Raw genomic sequence first — 22,769 nt, forward strand, 5'->3', positions numbered from 1 at the left:
GGCCCGTTAGGCCCCCCTGCAAATCCTGGCCCCGTGGAAGCCGCTCCGGGCCCAGAGAGCGCTCCTGCCCTTTCGGCGGAGGCGGCCACCCTCAGGTACAAGAGACCTCTGGAAAGATGCTGGGATGGGGGTGGCCTTGGCCCCTCCCTGTGAGCTGCTGATAATTCCTCTCCAAGACTCCCTTTTCCTCTAGAGAGGGAAATATTTACCTGTGAGCATCCCCTGCCTGCTTTGGCAAATCTGTCACTGGGGCAATGGGAATTTCACAGAGATTTCCACCCTGACCTAGGAACTGTCAAAGGGAGCTTGAGGGGTCCTTGCTTACAACAGAGGCATCGTTTTCGAATTAAATTATGCCTTTGACCTTTTTATAAAAAGCCATGCAAGAATCATCCCTTTGAACATTATAGCACTGTCTTCCAGAATTAGTCTTTTTCCAGTATTCTTTATAGGATTTCTTTGCGTGAGATAATTTCCTCCTTAAGTTCGTAAACTTTCAGGAAGAACTCTCTTCTAGGAATTGTGTGTAATTTCTTTTGTCAGGCAATGATTGCTGTGTGTCATTTTCCTTCATTTTTTCTTTTTGCCTCTGCAGTAGTTAAGTGTTCGTCTCAAGTTCATTTCCTTCTAAGTTTTCTTTATTTTGTTTTTCTATGTAATTTTAGTTTTTCTACTTAATCGCCCCATTTCTATAATAACTTCCTAAAATAAACTTCCTAAAATTCTTTCAAAAGCAGATGGGTTGTGGGTTTTGTTTTTGTTTTGTAAATTAAAGAGCTCTGAAATGGATTACTTGAATGATGTAGGCATATATGCAGATTTTTTTAGGGTAGAGGACTCTGAGGCTTGTCTCATACTACCCACCCACCCCACCCCCCTTCACTGGGTCACACAATGGTAGATTAGAACTAAAACTCAGGTCTCTTCGATTCTTTCCTCTATAAACTGATTACATCACACTGCTTCATTACATATATGTATATATACACACACATATATACATATATCTGATAAAATCTTTGTTATGTACAAAGCACTTTTATAGGCACCAAGAGGGCTATAGAGATATATATGATATAATCCTCAAGTGATGAGAATTTCCTGTAATCACAGTAAGTAAGGCATAGTAACAGGGCTAAGAATGTTGACAAACAATGTGTTAATATCAACTTTAATATTAAGTTAATTTGATATGTTAAGGTGCAAAGACAGTCCATATCCTGTTTTTCCCTTAAGAAACGTGAAGGGACATTATACACCACCACAGATATATGGATTCTGTGATGACTAACCTTGATAGACCTTGCTCTTCTCAGCAATACAAGGTTCAAAGACAACTCCAAAGGACTCATGAGGGAGAGAGCTGTCTACATCCAGAGAAAGAACTATGGAGACTGAATGCAGATTGAGGCAAACTGTTGGCTCTCTTTTTTTTTTCCCTCTTTTGTTTTTGTTTTTGGTTTTTTATTTTGTTGGTTTTGTTTCTTCTTTCTCATGATTCATTCCACTGGTAATAATTCTTCTTTACAACTTGACTGTGGTTTAAATAAGTTCAATGAGAAGTTATATGTAGAAGATATATCGGATTCCATGCCATCTTGGGGAGGAAGGGGGGAAGAAAATCTGGAACTCAAAATCACGTGGGACTGAGTGTTGTAAACTAAAAATAAAAAATCTTAATTAAAAAAAAAGAAATATGAAGGGGCAGCCAGGTGGCACAGTGGGTAATGCACTAGCTCAGGAGTCAGAAGGACCTGAGTTCATATCCAGCCTCAAACACTTACTAGCTGTGTGACCCTGGGCAAGTCACTTTAACCACCACCCCCCCAAAAAAATTGGTTCTCTAAATGAAAAGAGGAGTTTAGCACTGGCTAAACCTAGGATGGGGAACCTGCAGTCACAAGGCCACATGTGGCCCTCTAGGTCCTCAAGTTCTGCCCTTTGAATCAAAATTTCACTGAACAAATCCCCTTAATAAAAGGATTTGTTTTATAAAAATTGAACCCAGATTCCCCACCCCTGGGCTAAGCTCACCTGAAAGAGAGGTCAAACTATGAAGAAGCATTTAAGTCAGAGAGTTTCTTTGCCTGTGCCTCTACCAAAAGGTTGAGGAGAGAATTTTCACTCCTTTTGCCTAACCTAACCCCTCAGTGTTATAGTCCAATAGAGAAATCACCCCACAAGTAGAAGACACCACATCCAGTAGAAAAATTCAAGTAGAGGAGGATCCAAAGAGTTTGCCCTGGGCCAGCAGAGAAATGAGCCAGTGAAAGATTCAAGAATACAGTTAAGGCTGGCATTTAATAATTGAGCTTCCAAGAAGTGCAGGACCAGGGAGCCCAACTAAGTGACTGTAACAGCCAAGTCACTATACCTTTGAAGGAGCATCATGAGAGCACCTTAAGAAGGAAAGGACATCAAGACCCCACAGTACCAAAGGTGCTAGTTGACTTGATCACATGTGTGCTTCACCACTGGTATACTTGAGTTCCTTGTACCTTTAGACTTATCCCTTTCTATATCTTATCTCTGATTTACTCCTTAAGACCACTTTCTCTCTTCCTATTCATATGCTGATGAACAGCAGTGGAGAAAGTCATATCACTAGGTCCATTACACATTTATGTTATATAATCTCAACTGGATCTCACAGCCACATATCATTTCTTTAATGCTTCTCTAATCAGCTCTCAATGACACTCTTCACAACAGCTGTTCCAAACGCTCTTTTTTTCCTTGGCTCAAGCCACCCACAATACCAATTCTGCCTTTCTTTTCAGCAGAGGGCCTTGCCTTATACTTCACTGAAAAAATCAAGTCACCCTTTGGGGAGGCTTTCCTTCCCAATTTTATACTTTGAATCACTTCAGCATCGTCCTCATTCTCTTCTTTGCCCCAATATGAGAAGTATGGCCCTTCTCTTTGACCCCTCTCCTGGGGTCCTTGTTCCCATGTCCTCCAACGACCTGTCTCTTTCATTATCTCTTTCTCCCTAATTTTCAACTTCTCTTTACCTACTGGTTCTTTCCCTCTTGCTTACCAACATATCCAATTTTCCCCATCCTTAAGAAACCTTTACTTTATTCTGCTTTTCCCTCACGCTATTTTCCTATCTCCTTCCTTTCACAAATAAATTCCTAGGGTGGGGAGAAAGCTGTTTGCCTACACTTTCTCACCTCCCACTCACTTATCAACCTTTTGCAATCTGGCTTGCTTATTTCCCCACTCCCTGACTAAAATTGCTTTCTTAAAGGTCACCAATGCTCTCCTTATTGCTAAATTCAATTGCTTTTTATAAGTCCTCTCCTTTTTAAAAATTAGTCTTCTAGACCTCTCCAGAGTTCAACACTGAACATTTCTTTCTAGACATTTTCCTCCCTGGATTTTCATGACATTTCTCTATCATAGTTCTCTTCTTACCTGTCAGACAACTTCTTTATCTTCTTTTCAGATACATTATCCATATCGCACTAAAGCAAACCCCAGGGATTTGTCCTGGACCTTTTTGTCTTCTCTTTCTATATGTTCTCTCAGGGATCTCATCAGCTTCCATAAATTTATTATCATCTGTATCATTGGATGGCCCCTTTAATCAAAAACTCAAAAAAAAAAAATAAAACTGGCAGGGAAGACCCTCAGGGTTCCTGCCCAAAAGAGAAACAGTTACTATTTAGTATTTACATTCACTCTGTGCTAGGAGGGCAGGGACTTATTGTCCAATCTAGGAGCTCCAGAGTGAGTTGGGTTTAAGGCTTGGTTTTGGAGAAAGAAATCTAGTCAGTAAACCCAAAGTTAAAGAGGCAACCTTAGGCCATGGAAATGTACCTTCCTTTGGGTAGAGCATCCTCAGGTAAGGAGAGGAGAGAGAGGAGCCCCCATTTTTCTTCTGAGCTCAAATCACACATCTCCAACTGCCTGCACTAACGATTTCCAAAATAGAGTTTATCTTTCCCCAAAACCTATCCTCCCCAACACTTCTCTATTTCTTTTAATGGCACCACCATTCTTCCAGTCACTCAAGTTTGAGTCAGATTGACTGGAAGTAATCTTTGACTGTTCATTCTCTTACCACTCTTATCCTATCGGTGGCCAAAATTTATAGATTGCACCACCTTAGCACCTTTCATATCCATCCCCTTTCCTATATCTGTACTAAATCACCCAGTCCAGATCCCCATCACTTTTCCCCTAAATTCTTCATCTCCCTACCTCCAGTCTTTCCTCCCTTCTAATCCATCCTCCGCACAACCTAGCAATGTGATAATCCAATAGTACAAGTCTGACTATGTCATTTCCCTGCTCAGGAAGCTTCAATGGCTCTCCATTGCCTTTAGGATAAAGTAAAAACTCCTCTGTTTGGCATTTTAAAAACCCTTCTCTATATGTCCCCAGACTGTTTTGGCTGATTGTACATTATTTCAGTTCACAAACTCTAGGCCTAGAAAGGCTTGTTATTTCATCTCTAACCTCCATGGCTGAAAGGCTCTCCCTCCTCACATTTGTTTGTAATTCCTAGCTCATTTTTAGGCTTAACTCACACACCACTTTATTTAAGAGGTCTTTTCTGATTCCTTTAGTTGTTAGAATATTTACTAATTCTGTATGTTTACTTTGTATGTGTCCTGTATTTAGTTATCTATGAAAATGGTGCATCCTCTCCTCTAATATAATAAATCATACATTTGGAGCTGGAAGGATATCTAAAAGCCCTTAAGTCCAACCCCCTGATTTTACAGATAAGGAAACTAAGGCTGAGAGTACTCCTTGTTCCTTGATGGCAGGGATTGATCCACTTTTACATTTGTATCTCCAGAACTTAACAAGCAATCCATTGGTGATTGGTAGTTAGGCACCATAGTGATCATCTGATTCAACCTTCTCATTTTACAAATGAAATCAAGGCCCTAAAAGGTTATTTACTTGCCCTAGATCATAATCCTATTGGTGAAAGACACTGGTATATAGTAGAAATAGTGCTTGATTCAAAGTTCAGACCTAGATTGAAGTCCAACTCTGAATTGCAGTATCATAGGATTTAGATCAGTACTTGACCTTAAAGATAATTTAGTCCAACCTCTTTATTTTACAAATGAGGAAACTGAAACCCTGGGAAGCTGGATTTTATCTAAAGTCACGTAAGTAATTAGGACCAAAGCTGGGATTCAAACCCCAGTCTCTGACTCCAAAAAAATCCAGAGGAAAAGCTCACTATAAGACTTAGTTCAACCGGAGACTCTTCGTAGTAACAGAAAATTTTCATTTAGACCTTAAAGGAAAAGTAGAATTTAAATTGTACAAGATAGGACTAAAACTATCCTGTCTTCACTTCTCCGACTGTCGTGCCTCTTCCATGAAGTCTTCATAACCACCCTTGCGTAGTGATCTCCTTCTAACATATTTTCTTTACCAGTCATTTGGCAATTAATCATTGTCCCATCATTTCTATTGTTGTCTTGAGCTGTCATTTGAATTTTATATTGTTTAACTTTTCATTTGTATTAGAATATAAGTTCTTTGCGAGTAAAGATTATTTTCCTCTTTATAATTGTATCCCCAGTGCCTGGCACATAGTAGGTGCTTAAAGAATACTTGTCAATCAGTTAATTGAAGTCTTGTTTTTCCATCCAAATTGTAAGCTCCTTAAGTACAAGGACCACATCTTATATTGCTTTGCATCCCCCCCTAGAAAGAGCTCAATAAATGTTTGCTGATTAATTTACTGGTTTTATAATGGGATTGTGCCTATTATCTTGTTCAGGTTTTAATATAGAAATGTATAACTCTTCCTTTTCCTTTCCAGTTTCTCTGCTAAAATAGTATGTTGAATTTTACCTTATAAGGAATAATTTTTATTTCAAATCTCCTGAGAAGTTGATCATTTCTTTAATGGAAGCTCCAACCATGACGTAAGCTTGTTGGGAGAAGGGAAACGATTTTTGCAATTGTCTTTCTTTATTCCCCTATTATTATATTTCCCACAGGATTGTTCACATACAGAGTATTCAGTAAATAAAATTTTTCATTTAATTTGGGTGCTACAGAAACATAAAATGTTAGAGCTAGAAGAGATGTTAGAGATTATCTAGTACAATTCTGTCATTTTACAGATGACTTAATGTGAATCTCTTAAAGAAACCTGAACTGTCTAGAATGAAAGTCCTTCAAGTAAGAATGTTTACTACTTTATAGAAGCATAAATTTTACTCACATATTCCAGAGCTAAAGGGAAGAAAAGAAAAATAAGATGATTATTGATAATTATGATTATTCAACCAGGAGAACCCTATTTGGCTTATGTAGATCTTATATCCTGTAAATATGTGACAATGAGTCCTCAAAGATTATGGTAAGGAAGCTAAAACAGGCAGATTCTAGCAAGCTGTCAAGGCTTAAAGTACAGTTCTATCAAAGAACTCAATGTTTGCCATTCAAGGACCAGCCTAATGAAGTTCAGAGAATCTTATCACCAGAAGGTACACCACAAGGTAATGAAAATTTTGTAGCCATAGCAACTGATGAAGCCACCTATTTAGATATAGAGGGGTTGAGATTGGTGTCAGAGGAGGGATGCCCATACAAATAAAATCACTGATTATTACTGTATTGAATTATGTTCCTAAAAAATGTTGGCTTTCTTAGGAAAAAATGTGGACCCCTAGTAACATGTTTTCTGTATGTCTATTACAGGTTACTCATATCTGCCCAATGCATAGCATAGTAAATGCCCCTTTCTCTCTTACACCAAGCACAAACTCGGCAAAAATAATTTTGTCTTTAATCGATCATGACTTAGAAGTTAGAATTCTCTAAAGACCTAAATTAATTTAAAAATAATCACATGGCATAATTCAGTTATTTTTAATATTTGTAAAAGTGGATATTCCTTTTTTTTCTTCTTTTTCTTAAGTGGAAATTAATCAATAAGTATATAACAGGGACAGCTAGGTGACGCAGTGAGTAGAGCACCAGCGCTGGAGTCAGGAAGACCTGAGTTCAAATTCGGCCTCAGATTCTTACTAGCTGTGTAATCTTGGGCAAGTCACTTAACCCCAATTGCCATGCCTTCCCCCCTCCAAAAAAAGTAAGCATTTAACTATCTTTGCCTTATATTCCCACATTTGTTGTCTTTAGGATTGTTCTTCTGTCTTCTAGGTAGAGATAATCCTTTAAATCTCTTTAATTTAAAGGGGGTCTTTGATCCCCCAGAAGAATAGAGGGACGATAGATGAAAAAGAGGCCTACAAGTTCTGTCTAGGCAGCAGTAGTTCAATATAAAAATTACCATGGGTAAACAGACTTTGAGCAATATAATTCCTATAAGCTCCATGAGATCAAGAATGATATCTTACACTTTTCTTCTAGTCCCTAAAGCACTAAAGTGCTTTGAACACAGCAGGCACACTTTTAAAGCTGCCAACTGTTAAAGATCTCATTGCTTGGATCAAGAAGTCAGGAACCATTTCCCTATCAAAGGCTACAGAGGCAGAGAAAGCATCAATCTAGGGCCTTGTATAAAAAACTTCAGTTTTGTTTGTTGAAGAAATAAAATTAATTCATCTCAGCACTTTATTCAGGAAAAACAGCACGTTAAACATTAGTTATGTGTTATAGTTAATTGAGGTAGGGTAGAGAAGAAATGAGAGTACAGGAGACAAAGGAGAAAAATGAGAGGAAAATGGAATAAAGACAAGATAGGAAATGGGAGGAACTCAATAGCAACAGTTTATCCTTTTAAAAGTACTAGGTCTTATTCCACAACCCAATACATTATCTCATTGGTCCTCATAATGATCTTATGTGATAGGTGGTACAAATGGTTGTATCCCTTTTGACAGGTGATGAAGCTGTGGCTCAAAGCTTAGCCTCGGGCTAAAGGGCTGATAAATGTGTAAGTCCTGCTGTGCTCTGCACCAAGGATTCTTAACCTTGGGGCCCATAAACTTGTTTTTTGACTTGTACGTTTCAATGTAATTGGTGTACTTTGTAAACTTTTGTATTTTATGCATTTAAAACATTCTGGGAAGGGGTCTGTAAGCTTTGCCAGGCTGTTAATGGGATATTTGAACCAAAAAAGTTTAAGGACTTCTGCTCTGTACTCTTGCCAAACAGAACCACTATGTTGGCAGAACAGAGCCTGTGTGTTCTCGCTCCATGCCTTGTTCCCCCTGTTCCTTGTGTCTCCTTACTGGGTGGGTGACCCTGGTCATGTTGGACTCTATGAACTGTACAATCCCTTTCATTCCAGCAATTTCTATGAACACTTCATTGGTTAACTGTCCATGTTCTTGGTATATTCTTTAGAGGAAAAGGCAGCAGCATGATGTTGTGAATAATACTGTATGAAGTACAGAGATTTAGGTTCAGATCCTGCTTCTGACATTTACCAGCTGTAAGATCATGGCCTTGTCTCTGAGCTTCTTCTATTACTTCAATAAATTCAATTCAGTAGATACTTATTAAGTACCCAGTAGGTGCCAGGTACTGGGCAACTGGGGTGAGAACAGTAGTATCTGCCACACAATACGATTGTTGAGGACCAAATCAGATAATGTATATAAAGTACTTTGTAATTCTTAAAACACTATATGAATGTCATCTAGTATTAGAGACTTCATTCATGGAAATACAGAGCAACTCACCCAAGGGTGGAAATTGTTGTCTGGCCTATATTAGTTACCACAGAAATATCACCCAAAGACAAGACTTTTCCCTTATCACCATCAATCTCCAGGTACATCACCCTATCCAGATCCTGGTGGCTAATTTCTGCTGGTAGGCAATCATTTGCACCCCTTTCTCAAAGAGTTTAGTTTCCAGATCTCACTCTTCCTTTTCACCTTGATCCCCACCCTTATGCTTGGGTACTTCAGTTTATTTGTTGATGTGCCCCCAAATACTCACTGTTTATCAGCCTTCCTAGTTCTTGTGATTAGCATCATCTTTGAACCTCAGCAACATACAGGAATGGTCATACCTTTGATTCTCCTCATTTAGAAGTGTTCCATCTCCCAAATGCAGAATTCTTCATCTGATGATAACTTACTATCCTTCATCTCTCTCTATGCCTAGCCCCTTCTAAACCAGCACTCACTTACTTCCTGATGCTCCACCTCTCCCTGGTTTCTACCCTTCAAACTTTCAACCCTTTAGTTAACCAATTCAGCTTTATACTGTTCTCTACCATTTAGTTCCTTGCCCCTTGTGCTGTCACCATTCATTCCTTTCCAGATCCCAATCCTGGATTATTTTCACCATCTGCCTTGTCCCCCTTCTATTTACATGTTAATAAACACCACTGGAGAAAGTTGTACAACCCTACTAACTAGGCCCACTACACATTTGTATTATGTAATCTCAACTGGGCCCTCACTTCTGCACACCAATTCTTAGACTTTTCTCAATTCGCCTATCATTTTCTTCACAACTGCTATTCCATACCTTCTCTCCTTGCATGAGGTCTCTACCCCTATCACTTTGTCCTTCCCCTTCAGTAGAAGACTTTGCTTTATACCTCACTGAATAAATTGAGGCCTTACTTTGTGAACTCTCTCTTTTCTACAATTCCACTCTTTAAATCACTTTAATATTATCCTACCCTCTCTGCTCCTTGCTCAGAAGATAAAATGGCTCTTCTCTTTTTTTTCTTTTAGTGTCCACTAATATTATGTGACTTTTACAAGTGAGCATAAGCCTAAAAAAGTCTCTGGACTTCAACTCTGAAATTATGGGATTCATTAATGAAGTTAAATTTAATTAAGTAGCACATACACAGTCCCTAATTATGGGCAAGATATATTCCCAAAACAAAATTATAAATGGTAACTGGGTTCACAAGTCAGCATACAAAATCTAATTTAACAACTTTGTACCTTAAATATGCATTTACAACTAAAAATAGAGGAAAAGCATCCTATTACAGTTGTACAGTATAGTATTTTAACTATGCACATTCTTCCAGTCCCTGGAGCTCCTAGTACTAGAGGCTTTCAGAAGTTTCAGTTTAGCCATTTTCAGCTCTAAAAATCATTCATAAGAAAACGTGAACAATTGATATCATATGGATCTTTGATCAGATTATGGAGCAAAAGAGCACTGGGATATTTGGTTGGACTGTGGGAAGCAATAGTGGCACTAGCTTACCTCTCTCTAAGGGTATAACTTTACCGCAGTAACTGAAATGCTTTAGAGGAGGGAATTTCCAAATACTGATGAACACAGAGGTTCGAACAAAACCAAAAAAGAATAAAAAGAATAAAATAAAAACACATTAAATGCTTACTATGTTTCAGGTTTTGTGATGATCACTTGGAATACAAATACAGAAAGGGAAACTTTTTTTCCTTCCCTCAGGGATCTTACATTCTTTTTTCCCCCAATAAGTTTTATTTTTAACATTAATTTTTTTTAATTTTAAGTTTTTTTAAGTTAAATTTTAATTTTAATTCTCTCCCTTTCACCCCTCCCCCACCCATTGAGATGGCAAGAAATGATATTGATTATTCCTATGAAGTCATGCAAAACATATCCCCACACCAGTCACACTCCAAAAAAAAACCAAACAAACAAACAAAAAAAGCAAGAAAAATACAGTGAAAAAGTATGCGTCAATCTATATTCAGAGTTCATTTCTTTTTCTGGAGGTGGAGAGCACCTCTCACCATGGGTCCTTTAGAATTGTCTTGGATAATGATGGGAGAAGCTAGGTCTTTCATGGTCTATCATTGTTACAATATTGCTGATACTGTGTACAATATTTTCCTGGTTCTGTTCATTTCATTTTGTATCAATTCATATAAGTTATCTCATCTTTTTCTGAAACCATCCTGCTCATCATTTCTTATAGCATAGTAGTAATCAATTGGGGAATGGCTGAACAACTTGTGGTATATAATTGTGGTAGAATACTACTATACTATAAGAAATTCCCTTGATTTCCAATTCTTTGCCACCACAGAAAGAGCTACTATAAATATTTTTGTACATATAACTCCTTTTCCTTTTTTTTTAAATCTCTTTGGGATACAGACATGGTGGTGGTATTGCTGAGTCAAAGGGTATGCACAGTTTTATAACCTTTTGGGCATAGTTCCAAACTTCTCTCCAGAATACTTGGACCAGTTCCCAACTCCACCAGCAATACAATAGTTTATCTATTTTTCCACTAGCATTGTCATTTCCATTTCTGTCGTGATAGGTATGAGGTAGTACCTCAGAGTTGTTTTAATTTGCATTTCTCTAGTCAATAGTGATTTAGAGCATTTTTCATGTGACTATTGATAGCCTTGATTTCTTCATTTGAAAACAGCTTGTTCATATCCGTTCACTATTTATCAGTTGGAGAATGGCTCTTATTTTTATAAATTTGTCTCATTTATATATATGTATATATTTGAGTAATGAGGCCTTTAACAGAAAAAGATATTATGAAAAATTTTTCCCCAGTCTCCACATTTCCTTCTAATTTTGGCTATATTGGTTTTGTTTGTGCAAAAACTTTTTAATTTCATGTAACTAAAATTATCCATTTTACTTCCCGTGAAGGGATCTTAGATTCCAGTAAAAGTAGACAATACATAGAAGAGTAGCCAGAGAGCAGTATTTTCATTTGGAAAGTTTGGTTTAGATGGTAAGTGGAACCACAGGCAAAGAGATTGACGTGCCTTAGAGCAGTTAAGATTCTTATCCAGTCACAAAACTAGTTAGTGACAGAACCATAACTAGAACCCAGATTTCCTCATTATTCAACCCATCATTCTTTCTATTATGTAATTGATTCTCCTGTTTCTTGGTCTTCTGTCTTAGCTTATACAAATAAACTACATACACAGTTGTCTCCCGCACTGGTTGCTTCTGCTGTAAGACTCCCTGGGGCAGCTAGGCAGCAGAGTAGATAGTGTGCCTGGAGTCAGGAAGACATAAAATTCAAAATTGGCCTCAGACACTTACTAGCTGTGACCTTGAGCAAGATTTTAAAGACTTAAATTCTATTTGATTCACTTTCCTCAACTGTAAAATGAAAATAACAACAGCACTTCCCTCCCTTATTGTGAGGCTCAAATGATGTATTTGTAAATCACTTAGCACAGTTCCTGGTATATAGCAGATGTTCTATAATAATAATAATAATCCTTATTATTATTATTACTGTTATTATTATTCCTGATTTTCTAGCCTCTTATCATTCTCTGAAATTCTCTCATCTTCCACATTTATCTGCCCTCCACCACCATCACCACCAGCACCAACCACTACCCAATGTGGAGGTTCTTTTATTTAGGGAAGTCTTATTACTTTCTGTCTTCCTTTCCTTTCTGGTAGTAAGACCATGGCCCCAGTGGGGAACAAGCGAGGCTGGGCTGGAGCCAGCTCTAACAGGCTTGAGAGAGCTCATTGTTAATTTTTCAGTATGAGTAGTTATAGCTCAGAAATTAGCAATCACTGCAAATGAGAGTTTTTGTTTTACTGTCTAGACTTAATAAGAAAGTGTTAATAATGCAGATTAAACTTAAAAGTATCTGTGCGTGCATTTTTTTCTTACAGCCCAGTTGGTAAAAATTTAACAACATGCCTCTATATTGCTCTATAAGCACGGCTTAAGTTCAGTGGGAGTGCAATAGAAAGCTCAGGGAATGAAGTCATCGCCAGATGTAGGTCTGGTGACTAACAGCTAAGCATAATCATAATAACTGGAATTTACATGGTATTTTATGGTTTGCAAAATGCTTTACATCCATTGTCTTCTTTGAGCCTCACAATACCACCTTGAAAAGGGCAAAGAAAGTGAAAAGAGGTTCTGAAAGCTTTATTTGCTTACTTCCTAATTGTGCCTGGTCCCAGCCTAGTTTTCTCTGAATTGTGTGTAGAAAAATACCAGCTGTTTGAGGCGTTTAAAACACAAATGGCCCTAGATGATTGATAGCTAATAGGAAACAGTGCTTCTCACTTTCCTGCCTGCAGTATCCCCTAGCTTACCTGTCACTAGAGAAAATCATTTACAGTAGTGATAACCATGTTAAAGTAGTAATACAGTATTTTAAAGATGATTTATAATTTCTTGCTAGATTTGCATTATTTGGGATATTTCTATCTGTGTCAAGCTGAGGTCTTCTTTCCTCACCCTAAAACATGCCTTTTATTGTATTACATACTACTTTAATCATTTGAGGTACTTGCTCTCTCAGTTTTTATGACATGCCTATAAGATACCCTGTTCTTCTAATTTGTCTTTCTGTTGCCAGCTACCTGGAATGCTTGCCGTTATGAACTACCTTTATATACGTCATTTTCCCTAGATTGCTGCCTATTTTACTCTGCTTACATTTCTATTTCATTGAAGAAAGTCAATCTGAAAATAATGCTGATGTTTCCATGCCCATGACTCTAGTGTTTAAACTTCAGGCAGCAAAGTGTAAAGTACATTTAAATTTCAGGATAACTCAGACTTCATTTAAATTGTATTTCCGGCTCTTCAAAATTTAAAGCATTAAAAGAAATTGATCCCAAAAGAGTACTGTATGGAGCAACCCTATTTCCAATTTAAATGTGCTGTCCTTTGAAGTTTGAAAGCAGAGAGAATGAAACAAAAAAAACCTAAAGTATATGGATTATACTTATATACATACATATATGCATGTATATTATTCCTCAACTGTAAAATGAGGATAACAACAGCATAGATATATAATATACACAAATTACTTCACTATCTAGTTGACTCTTCAAGAAAAAAAATATTATTTAATCTAATTTGCCATGATGGATAAGATGGGCTAGGTACACATTTGATGATATTGCAGAAGCTACATCCTTCCACACAGGGTTCATTCCCCTATTTTCTGCCACTTACAGAAAAGCAGGCTACCAATTAATTTATTAACTAACCAGCTAGGAAGTGCAGTATATATTTTTGCCACAAAGTGGCACTACCATCAGGCCACCAGCCAAGTGATCTTGGTCAGAGATTATAGAGTCTACATTTGCCTGCTTTTCTAGACTATTGTATCCCAATTGCTTACCACAGGGCCCTCCCTTATAACTACTCCCAGGTATGAGCTCTCCAGGACTTCCGAGTCAGTGTTGGTGATACTGTAATCATATAAATCTAAGTATTTGACCTGGAATATATTCTAGAATTAGTAAAAAGAAGGAAATATCTCATTTCTGGTTTGATTTCACACCCTGTGTTTGAGAAATTTCACATTCCTGCATGACCAATCCACCTCATTCATAAGACTTAGATGATTTTCTTTTTCATGTGCACATGTGTTATGGTTGTACAATAAGATAACAGGTCATAACAGTGATCATAGGAGGAATTATAAGGAAAAAGAATTTAATAGCAAAACTGGGGGTAGGGGGAAACCTGCTTTGTCTCGTTGACTCCTTTCCCCCATACCACCTCAATGATGATAGGTATGAAGAATGAAGAAGAGAAAGGAAAGGATCTTGGGTTCAGAACTCACAAAAATTGTTTCATTAATCATTCAGAGGAAAAAGAGGGAAGCCCTGGGATTCAGAACCCATTGGTCTCACCCCAGGTGAGATGTTTCACCTGCATCAGCCAGTTCCGCACATTCTTTCTTTCTTCTTGTCTCTACCACACTGCTTTGTCTCATCTTGCAGGTCCTGCAATGGTCCAGTTCCACTCACCATTAATACAGTCTTCCAGGATATGTCCCAGCTTTTCTTTGCTGTGCCTGCTTCAGGCTATATTGGCAGCACTGACAGAGAGCCACAATTGTGGGGTTCTTTGCCTAGCTACCAGCTCCCAAGTCTCTCAGAAGTCCTTCCATCCCCAGCCCAATAAAATGAACGACATGGTGGCATGGGCTTCTGAATTAGAGCTTCTAGCTTCTCAACGGGCCCCTACATGGAAGAAATGAAAGGAAATGGCAGATGGGCAGTTTGTCTCCAAATAATGCCTACAAAAAACATCTAGAGTCAAACAAGGCAGAGCTTATGTGACTGGTGACAAAATGTTACCTTGCTTCTTGAGCTATCCTGGTCTTAAACCGATTTCTTTCAGGAGATGATCAGTGGATTCTTTCTTTTTTTACTTTAATACAAAGTTTGTTGGGGGCGGGGCAGCACGGTGATGAGAGGTAGTGTAGGGATACTAACTTTCAGAACCGACTTCATGTAGGAAATGCTCTGTGAGCTGAGATTTGAAGGAATCTCAAGATTCTAAGGGTTGGAGATGAGAAAGTATATCCCTGCAGGTAGGTAGTCTGTATAAATGTATGGATATGGTAGATAAAATATCATGTATAAGGAACAACCAGAAGGTTGGTTTGGCTGGACCATACAGTGTGTGAAGGGCCACAGTGTACAATAATCCTGGAAAGTTTGATTGGAGCCAGTTTGTGAAGAGGTTTAAATGCCAAACAGAATAGCCTGTATTTGAGCTTAGAGATAATTGAGAACCACTGTGGCTTTTTTTGAGCAAAAGAATGACATGATCAGACCTGTGTCTTTGGAAAACTCTTTTGAGGCCTGTGTAGAGGACCAGTTGTAGGGGATAAAGATGAGGCAGGGATATTATTTAGGAGACTATTGCAATTGTCCAGTCATGGGATGTTGAGGACCTGAACTGGGGCAGTGTATGGATGAGTAAACAGAAGGGAACAAATATAATAGAGGGAAAATTGACAGTTCTTCACAACTTATTGTATATATTGAGTGAGTGAGAGTAAGGCGTCAAAAATGACTCCTAAGTTACTGGAAGAAAAGTAGTGCCCTCACTAGAAATAGAGAAATTTATAATGAATGTGAGTTATCAGGGAAATATCATTAGTTCTGTTTTAGACACCCTGAGTTTGAGGTAGTTAAGAGATCCAGTTTAAAATGAATGATAGGATGTAAGAATAGTAAGAAGTAGTCAGACAGCTAGGTGGCTAACCAAGAGAATGCAGAGTCACAAAATCCCAGAAAAGAGAGAACATCCGGGAAGAGAGAGTGACCAGCAGTGTCAAATGCAGTGATTTTTTTGTTTTAAATTGAATAAAAAGTAATCAGATTTGGCAATTGAGTTATCATTGATGAATTTGGAGAGAGATATTTCAATTGAGTGATAAAGCCAGGAGCCAATTGCAAAAGAGTAAGGAGTGAATGAGAGAAGAGGAAATGGGTACAAATCCAGACAGCTCCTTCTAGGAGTTTGGCTGTGAAAGAGAGGAGAGATATAGGATGGTAGACTTTGGAAATGATAGCATAAAGTGAGGTTTTTAAGGATGGAAATACTTGAGTGCTTGTAGTCTGTGATGAATGAGGCAACGGATACAGATCGAAGATTAGAGAGAGCAAGGATGATTGTTGGAGCCATCTGCAAGAGGGAATGGGATCAAGGGTACAAGTGGAAGGGCTGATCTTTGAGAAAAGAAGGGCCACCTTTCGATCGGGGACTAGTGAGTAGAGAATGGACGATGATATCAAGGCGTGTTTTAAGGGGAAGAAGAAATATAGAATAAATAGAAGAATAACAGTTACATGTTTACAATGCTTTTATGTTTATAAAGTGATTTCCAAATATCTCATTTTACCTTTACAATAATCCTGGGAGGTGAGTGTTATTAATCCCAATTTACAGATGAGGAAACTGACATAGAGGTTAAGTGACATAACGTTACTAATTATACGGCTAGAAAGCATCACAGACCAGATTTGAATTCAGGCTCCTGACTCCAGGTGCAGCACTCTATCCACTGTGTCTATGTGCATTCTATACATATGAAAACTACTTCTTTAAGATGAATATACGTATATCCCTAACCTTCCCGAAAAGGAAGCTCTGCCATCTCTCCATGTTTAATTTTCATTACTAACATAATGCTAAAATGCTATATGTGTGCAAACTGGTTCTTTGACATAACATTGGATATGAAAATTAATTTTTATTGATATGTTAATATTTTAGAAAAAATAAAGTAAAAATCCTAGAGTTTTACAATTAAATGTTTAATATACTCATTAGCTTTCAGTTGTAGTCAGGAGCACTTTTCATACAATTGAAAATAAGTAACTTTTAAAACTGAAATATTTTATCATGAAAATTAATCAGCTTTTTCTTGCTTTTTAGTTCTGAGGACAGCTTACATTAGCCATGGACTGCTCACAGGATTCTCTTAGATGGGCCATGTGTAATGGAATTCCACCTGATAAGAAAAGCAACTCTCTTGTGGCTGAAGAACATGGGCAACAAATTTTAAATGTATTACAGAATTTTAGAGAGAAGAATGTCTTTTATGATTTTAAGATAATCGTAAAAGATGAAATAATCCCATGCCATCGTTGCGTATTAGCAGCTTGCAGTGACTTTTTCAGGTAAACAGTTTCTTTGTGATTCAAATTTCAAATTCTGGATAATGTAGATAAATCATATTATGAAGTCGACATTTCGTAATGTTTTAAATATATCCTCTATTCATTATAGGGTGGTGTGTTCTTTGATAATTTGTGTTCCTTGAAAAAAATGACATCCATAGGTGGAATCAAGATTAAATAGTGTGACATTTGCATTCTTTAATAGATTGGAAATGCAGGACCATCTTTATTAAAGGTTATTATGTCTTCCCAATTCCTAAATCTGAATTCTGCCAGCTGCCAACAGAGGCTATCAGAGGGCATGTAAATCTAACAAATAGGCTCTGCTTAGGCATTGGGAAATGAACAAAAGAAGACAACACACAATCCAGTTGCTTATCCCTTTTCTATCAAAATAGAGTTCTACTGAAATTATATTGTATCATTTACATATCTCAGAATATGGAAGTAACCCTGAATTCTCATTTATTTAATGTGCTTCTCATCCACCTTTCCTCTCAACGTCTATCCCAGGGGTGGGGAACCTGTGGCCTCGAGATCACATGTGGACCTCTAGGTCCTCAAGTATGGCCCATTGAATCTAAACTTCACAGAATAAATCCCCTTAATAAAAGGTTTTGTTCTGTAAAAGTAGGACTCGGTCAAAAGGCTGTACCCAAGGACCTGGAAGGCTACATGTGGCCTCAAGGCCACAGGTTCCCCACCCCTGGCCTGTCCTATCATTGTGGTCTCTCTCTCTCTCTCTCTCTCTCTCTCTCTCTCTCTCTCTCTCTCTCTCTCCCTCTCCCTCTCCCTCCCTCCCTCCCTCCCTCCCTCCCTCCCTCTCTCTCTCTCTCTCTCTCTCTCTCTCTCTCTCTCTCTCTCTCCCTCTCCCTCCCTCCCTCCCTCTCTCTCTCTCTCTCTCTCCCTCTCCCTCCCTCCCTCCCTCTCTCTCTCTCTCTCTCTCTCTCTCTCTCTCTCTCTCTCTCTCTCTTCTCTACCCATTAGAGAGTAGTTCCTCTAATTCACATCTTCTACCTACTATCTTTCTGGTTTTTTTCTTGCTATTTTTTTAAATTCCATCAGTGCACTCATGTTCTCTTTGCCTTCTCATTCTCTCAGATAATGTGCAAGTATGTTTTTTAAAAGAAAATCACAGAACCAACAGATTCTCCCACATTATATTGAAACAAACATCTAATTTCTTAGTATTTCATTAATTTATAAAAGTCTTTATCCTTATACTGTTTGGCCACTTTACATATTGAATACCTTAATCATTTCCAGCCTTGGGAAAAGACACCTCTCCCATTCCCCACTCCCAAGTACAAAGATGTTAACTGCAAAAGGCCGAAAAGTTAGATGAATAATGGAAGAGGAGACCTGGGGAATCTCTCATTGGATGACCTTTATTTTATTAAGGAAGCAGGATATTAGGTTATACTGTAACAGTGTTGAGAGGATTATAAGAACGAGAAAGGACGTTGGTAAAGGTAGATTAGAAGGATTTGGGAGCTGTAGTTATAGAAACTCACACAATGAGATTTCTCCCTAATGACCTCATTTCAGGAAGAGATTCACATGGTATCTTCATCATATTCATTCCACTGGCCTGGGCTTGAAGTTACTTATTAATTAATTATGTATTAGGTGTTATTCTATAATAGTTGCTTAGTTGCTGGCAAATCCAGTCAATGTATTGGTTAGTTTTTCTGAACTACTTTTTTCTTTTTTAAATCTTTATTATAGTCACTGAGTAGGGGAGTCATATTCAGAAATGAATGTGATATAAAAACTGAAGAAATTAATAAAAATAGATATATTTAAAATAATTAAACTGGGGGGGAAAAGGAAGCCCACCTATTTTTAATCACAGAGGGACTTTGCCTAAAGCAAAGCAAAAAGGTAGCTCTTAAAAACAAATTTACATAATGTTTTCCTCATAAATGTTATATTAATTTTCAAAGGAATCAGACCTTACTGTTCAAAGGTGTTCATTTATGAAAAATAAATATGATAAATATGCACTATGAAGGATACTTGTATGCTGTATTTCAAGGATTACAGGTGTGTGCTACCATGCCAGGCCCCTATTTGATCTTCAGAGACAATGAATATTCACAATTTTTTCAGAGATATACATATTAGTAATAGAAACAAAACCAAGTCAGTTCTGACATAAACCAAAAATAAATTTATTAAAAATAATTCTCACTATTCATAAATCATCTGGAGGGTTTCAGTTAATATATATACAGATTAAAAGTAAAGACATTTGTAAATGTAAATTTAGAAAGTAACGTATGCAATATTATGTGATAATGCTACTACTTGACATTATTGATGAGTTATATGAACATCATGACAACATGAGTTAAACCTAGAAATTGAAGTCAACATTAGAGCAATCTAAGTGCATTTGAAAGCGTTTTTAAAAAACAAAAATAAGACTACTGTCAAGGATGCAGGATGTTACAGTGGAAAGGATCTGGATTCAAATCCTGAATCTTCTACTTTTAACCTATGTGACACTGAAAAAGCCACTTCATCTCTCTGGGTTTCAATCTCCTCATTTGTAAAATGAGAGAGTTGGACTAGATAACATCTAAGGTTGCCCTCTGCTCTAAATTTATGATCCCATGGACACATGTAGCCATTTCAAATCTGATTCCTGTTTCCTGTTATTGCCCTTATAGTATTTAGAGAAAGCCATCTTTTCCCTGAACAATCCTAATAGAAAGAACTTTACATCTGGTCTGGGTATAGAATGGCATAAAATCTAAAATATCAATGCCATCAATCCATTAGGACATATATTCAAGTAATATGGACAAATCCTACTCCCATTTTTCGATGGGTTTTCCTTGGAGAAAATAAAAACTGTAGAGAAAATCTGAGATTAGTAAATATTAGAGGAAGAAGTCAAATTCATATCTCCTAATTCCAAATCTAATTCCCTCCCCCCATACTACACTGTCTCTCAACAAACCGTTCTACTAAATAGTCCAGAGTTGATACAGTTGAAAAAATTCATCAACAGATGGCCAGGCTTATACACACATACATACACACACACGCGCGCACACGCACACACACACACCATATGCGTACATACATACCTACATACATATACATACACATATATATATGTAATTGGATAAATAATTTAATCAGCCAGTAAACCTGTATTAAACACCTCCTGTGTGCCAGGCACTGTGTGCATTCAAATTACATATGTGTATATGTGTAATGTGTAACCAGCATGTTTAAAAATATATTCCTTATGATCTTAAAACTCTTTAACTTTAGATCCATATAAAGGCAAAGAGGAGAAAATATTATTTACCATCCATATGTTATTTACTTTTGTTTTTGCAGGGCTATGTTTGAAGTAAACATGAAAGAGCGAGATGACGGGAGTGTTACCATTAGTAATTTGTCCCCCAAAGCAGTGAAAGCTTTTCTTGATTATGCCTATACTGGAAAAACAGAAATAACAGATGACAATGTGGAAATGTTCTTCCAGTTGTCATCATTTCTTCAAGTTTCACTCCTTTCCAAAGCTTGCAGTGATTTTTTAATAAAAAGTATTGATCTTGTCAATTGTTTACAGTTGTTATCAATATCAGATAGCTACGGTGCTTCCCATTTGTTTGACCATGCACTCCAATTTGTACAGCATCACTTTTCTCTACTACTTAAATCCACAGACTTTTTAGAGATTAATTTTGGAGTATTGCAAAAATGTTTGGAAGCAGATGAATTAAATGTTCCTGAAGAAGAAGCTGTGTTGAAAGCAGTTCTTAATTGGACCAAACATAACCTGGAATCAAGGCAAAAGCATCTGCCTCATTTGATGAAAAAGGTACGCTTACATCAGTTATCTGAGGAGACTCTTCAGGACTGCCTGCTCTCTGAAGATCACTTACTCAAAAGCACCAAGTGCTTTGACACAATCAGGGATGCAATTAAGAGTGTGCAGCGTTCCAGTGGACTCTTTCCAGATGCACGTCCGTCCACAACTGAAAAATATATATTTGTTCACAAAACTGAAGAAGCAGGAGAAAATCAGCACACATTTTGCTATAATATTAAAACAGATAAGTGGAAAGTGCTACCACAGACTCACATGATTGATTTGCCGGGATCTAGTCTATCTAGTTATGGAGAGAAAATATTCATGACAGGTGGTTGCAAAGGGAAATGTTGCAGAACTGTTCGACTCCATATTGCTGAGTCATATCATGATGCAACTGATCAGACTTGGTGCTACTGCCCAGTCAAAAATGACTTCTTCTTAGTATCGGCAATGAAAAAACCAAGAACCATGCACACATCAGTTGTGGCTCTTAATAAATTGTTTGTTATAGGTGGAAAGACTAGAGGAGCTCGGGACATTAAAAGTCTGTTGGACGTCGATTCTTACAATCCTCTTTCCAAAGAGTGGTTATCTGTAAGCCAGTTGCCTAGAGGCATATACTACCCAGAAGCAAGTGCATGCCAAAATGTGATTTATGTTCTTGGATCTGAAGTGGAGATTACTGATGCCTTTAATCCGTCTCTTGATTGTTTTTTTAAATATAATGCCACAATTGATCAGTGGTCTGAACTAGTAGCAGAATTTGGCCAGTTTTTTCATGCAACATTAATCAAGGCAGTGCCAGTGAATTCCACACTGTACATATGTGACCTTTCTACCTACAAGGTTTATAGTTTTTGTCCAGACACTTGTGTTTGGAAGGGAGAAGGGTCTTTTGAGTGTGCAGGATTTAATGCAGGTGCAGTTGGAATTGAAGATAAAATTTACATATTAGGTGGTGATTATGCTCCAGATGAAATTACAGATGAAGTGCAGGTCTACCACAGCAACAGATCTGAGTGGGAGGAAGTGTCGCCAATGCCAAAGGCATTAACTGAATTTTACTGCCAAGTAATTCAGTTCAATAAATATAGGGACCCCTGGTTTTCTACTTATTTGTATTAATAGCATGTAGTACAATCTCTTTCTAGAACTATTTCAGTTCCAAAAGACATTTACAGTAAACTCTGCCATCTGGCATGATTGAGAAAAGGTTTGTACTTGGCTAATCAAAAACTGTGGTTAACTGAGAACTAGCACATAAATTCATAAAGATGTATTATTTATATGTAAATACATACATGTGTATATATACATGTAATTCACACATACATATGCACGTGTCATTACCAGTTCCTAAAGACTATGGAAAACAGGGAAAAAAATCATTTAATACCAAAATATCAGGTGTGGCCACAGACAATCTGCTTTGTTGTAAAGGTATTGCAAACTGTAGTGGTAGAAGAAGGATCAACTCAGGGAAATTAAAAATCCTTGAGGTATTGAAATAACACTAAAACAATGCTGAAAACAACTTAATCTTACTCTGAGGATTCACAAGTCTACTAGAAAGACTTTTATATATTCCAAAGTCTTCAGCTTGGATGATTTA

The 22,769-nt window shown here is 37.5% G+C and overlaps 1 protein-coding gene across 1 annotated transcript; it reads left to right on the plus strand.

Moving 5' to 3' along the window:
* The first annotated feature begins 66 nt into the window (after nt 1–66).
* KBTBD3 (kelch repeat and BTB domain containing 3) lies at nt 67–22,461 on the plus strand. The gene is made up of 3 exons (XM_036746873.1): nt 67–95; nt 17,075–17,319; nt 20,677–22,461. Exons 2-3 carry the CDS (start codon nt 17,099–17,101, stop codon nt 22,280–22,282), a joined length of 1,827 nt encoding a protein of 608 aa, XP_036602768.1. The 5' UTR covers nt 67–95; nt 17,075–17,098; the 3' UTR covers nt 22,283–22,461.
* Nucleotides 22,462–22,769: the final 308 nt, after the last annotated feature.

The sequence above is a fragment of the Trichosurus vulpecula genome, chromosome 2, assembly GCF_011100635.1.
Source record: "Trichosurus vulpecula isolate mTriVul1 chromosome 2, mTriVul1.pri, whole genome shotgun sequence".
NCBI lineage: Eukaryota > Metazoa > Chordata > Mammalia > Diprotodontia > Phalangeridae > Trichosurus > Trichosurus vulpecula.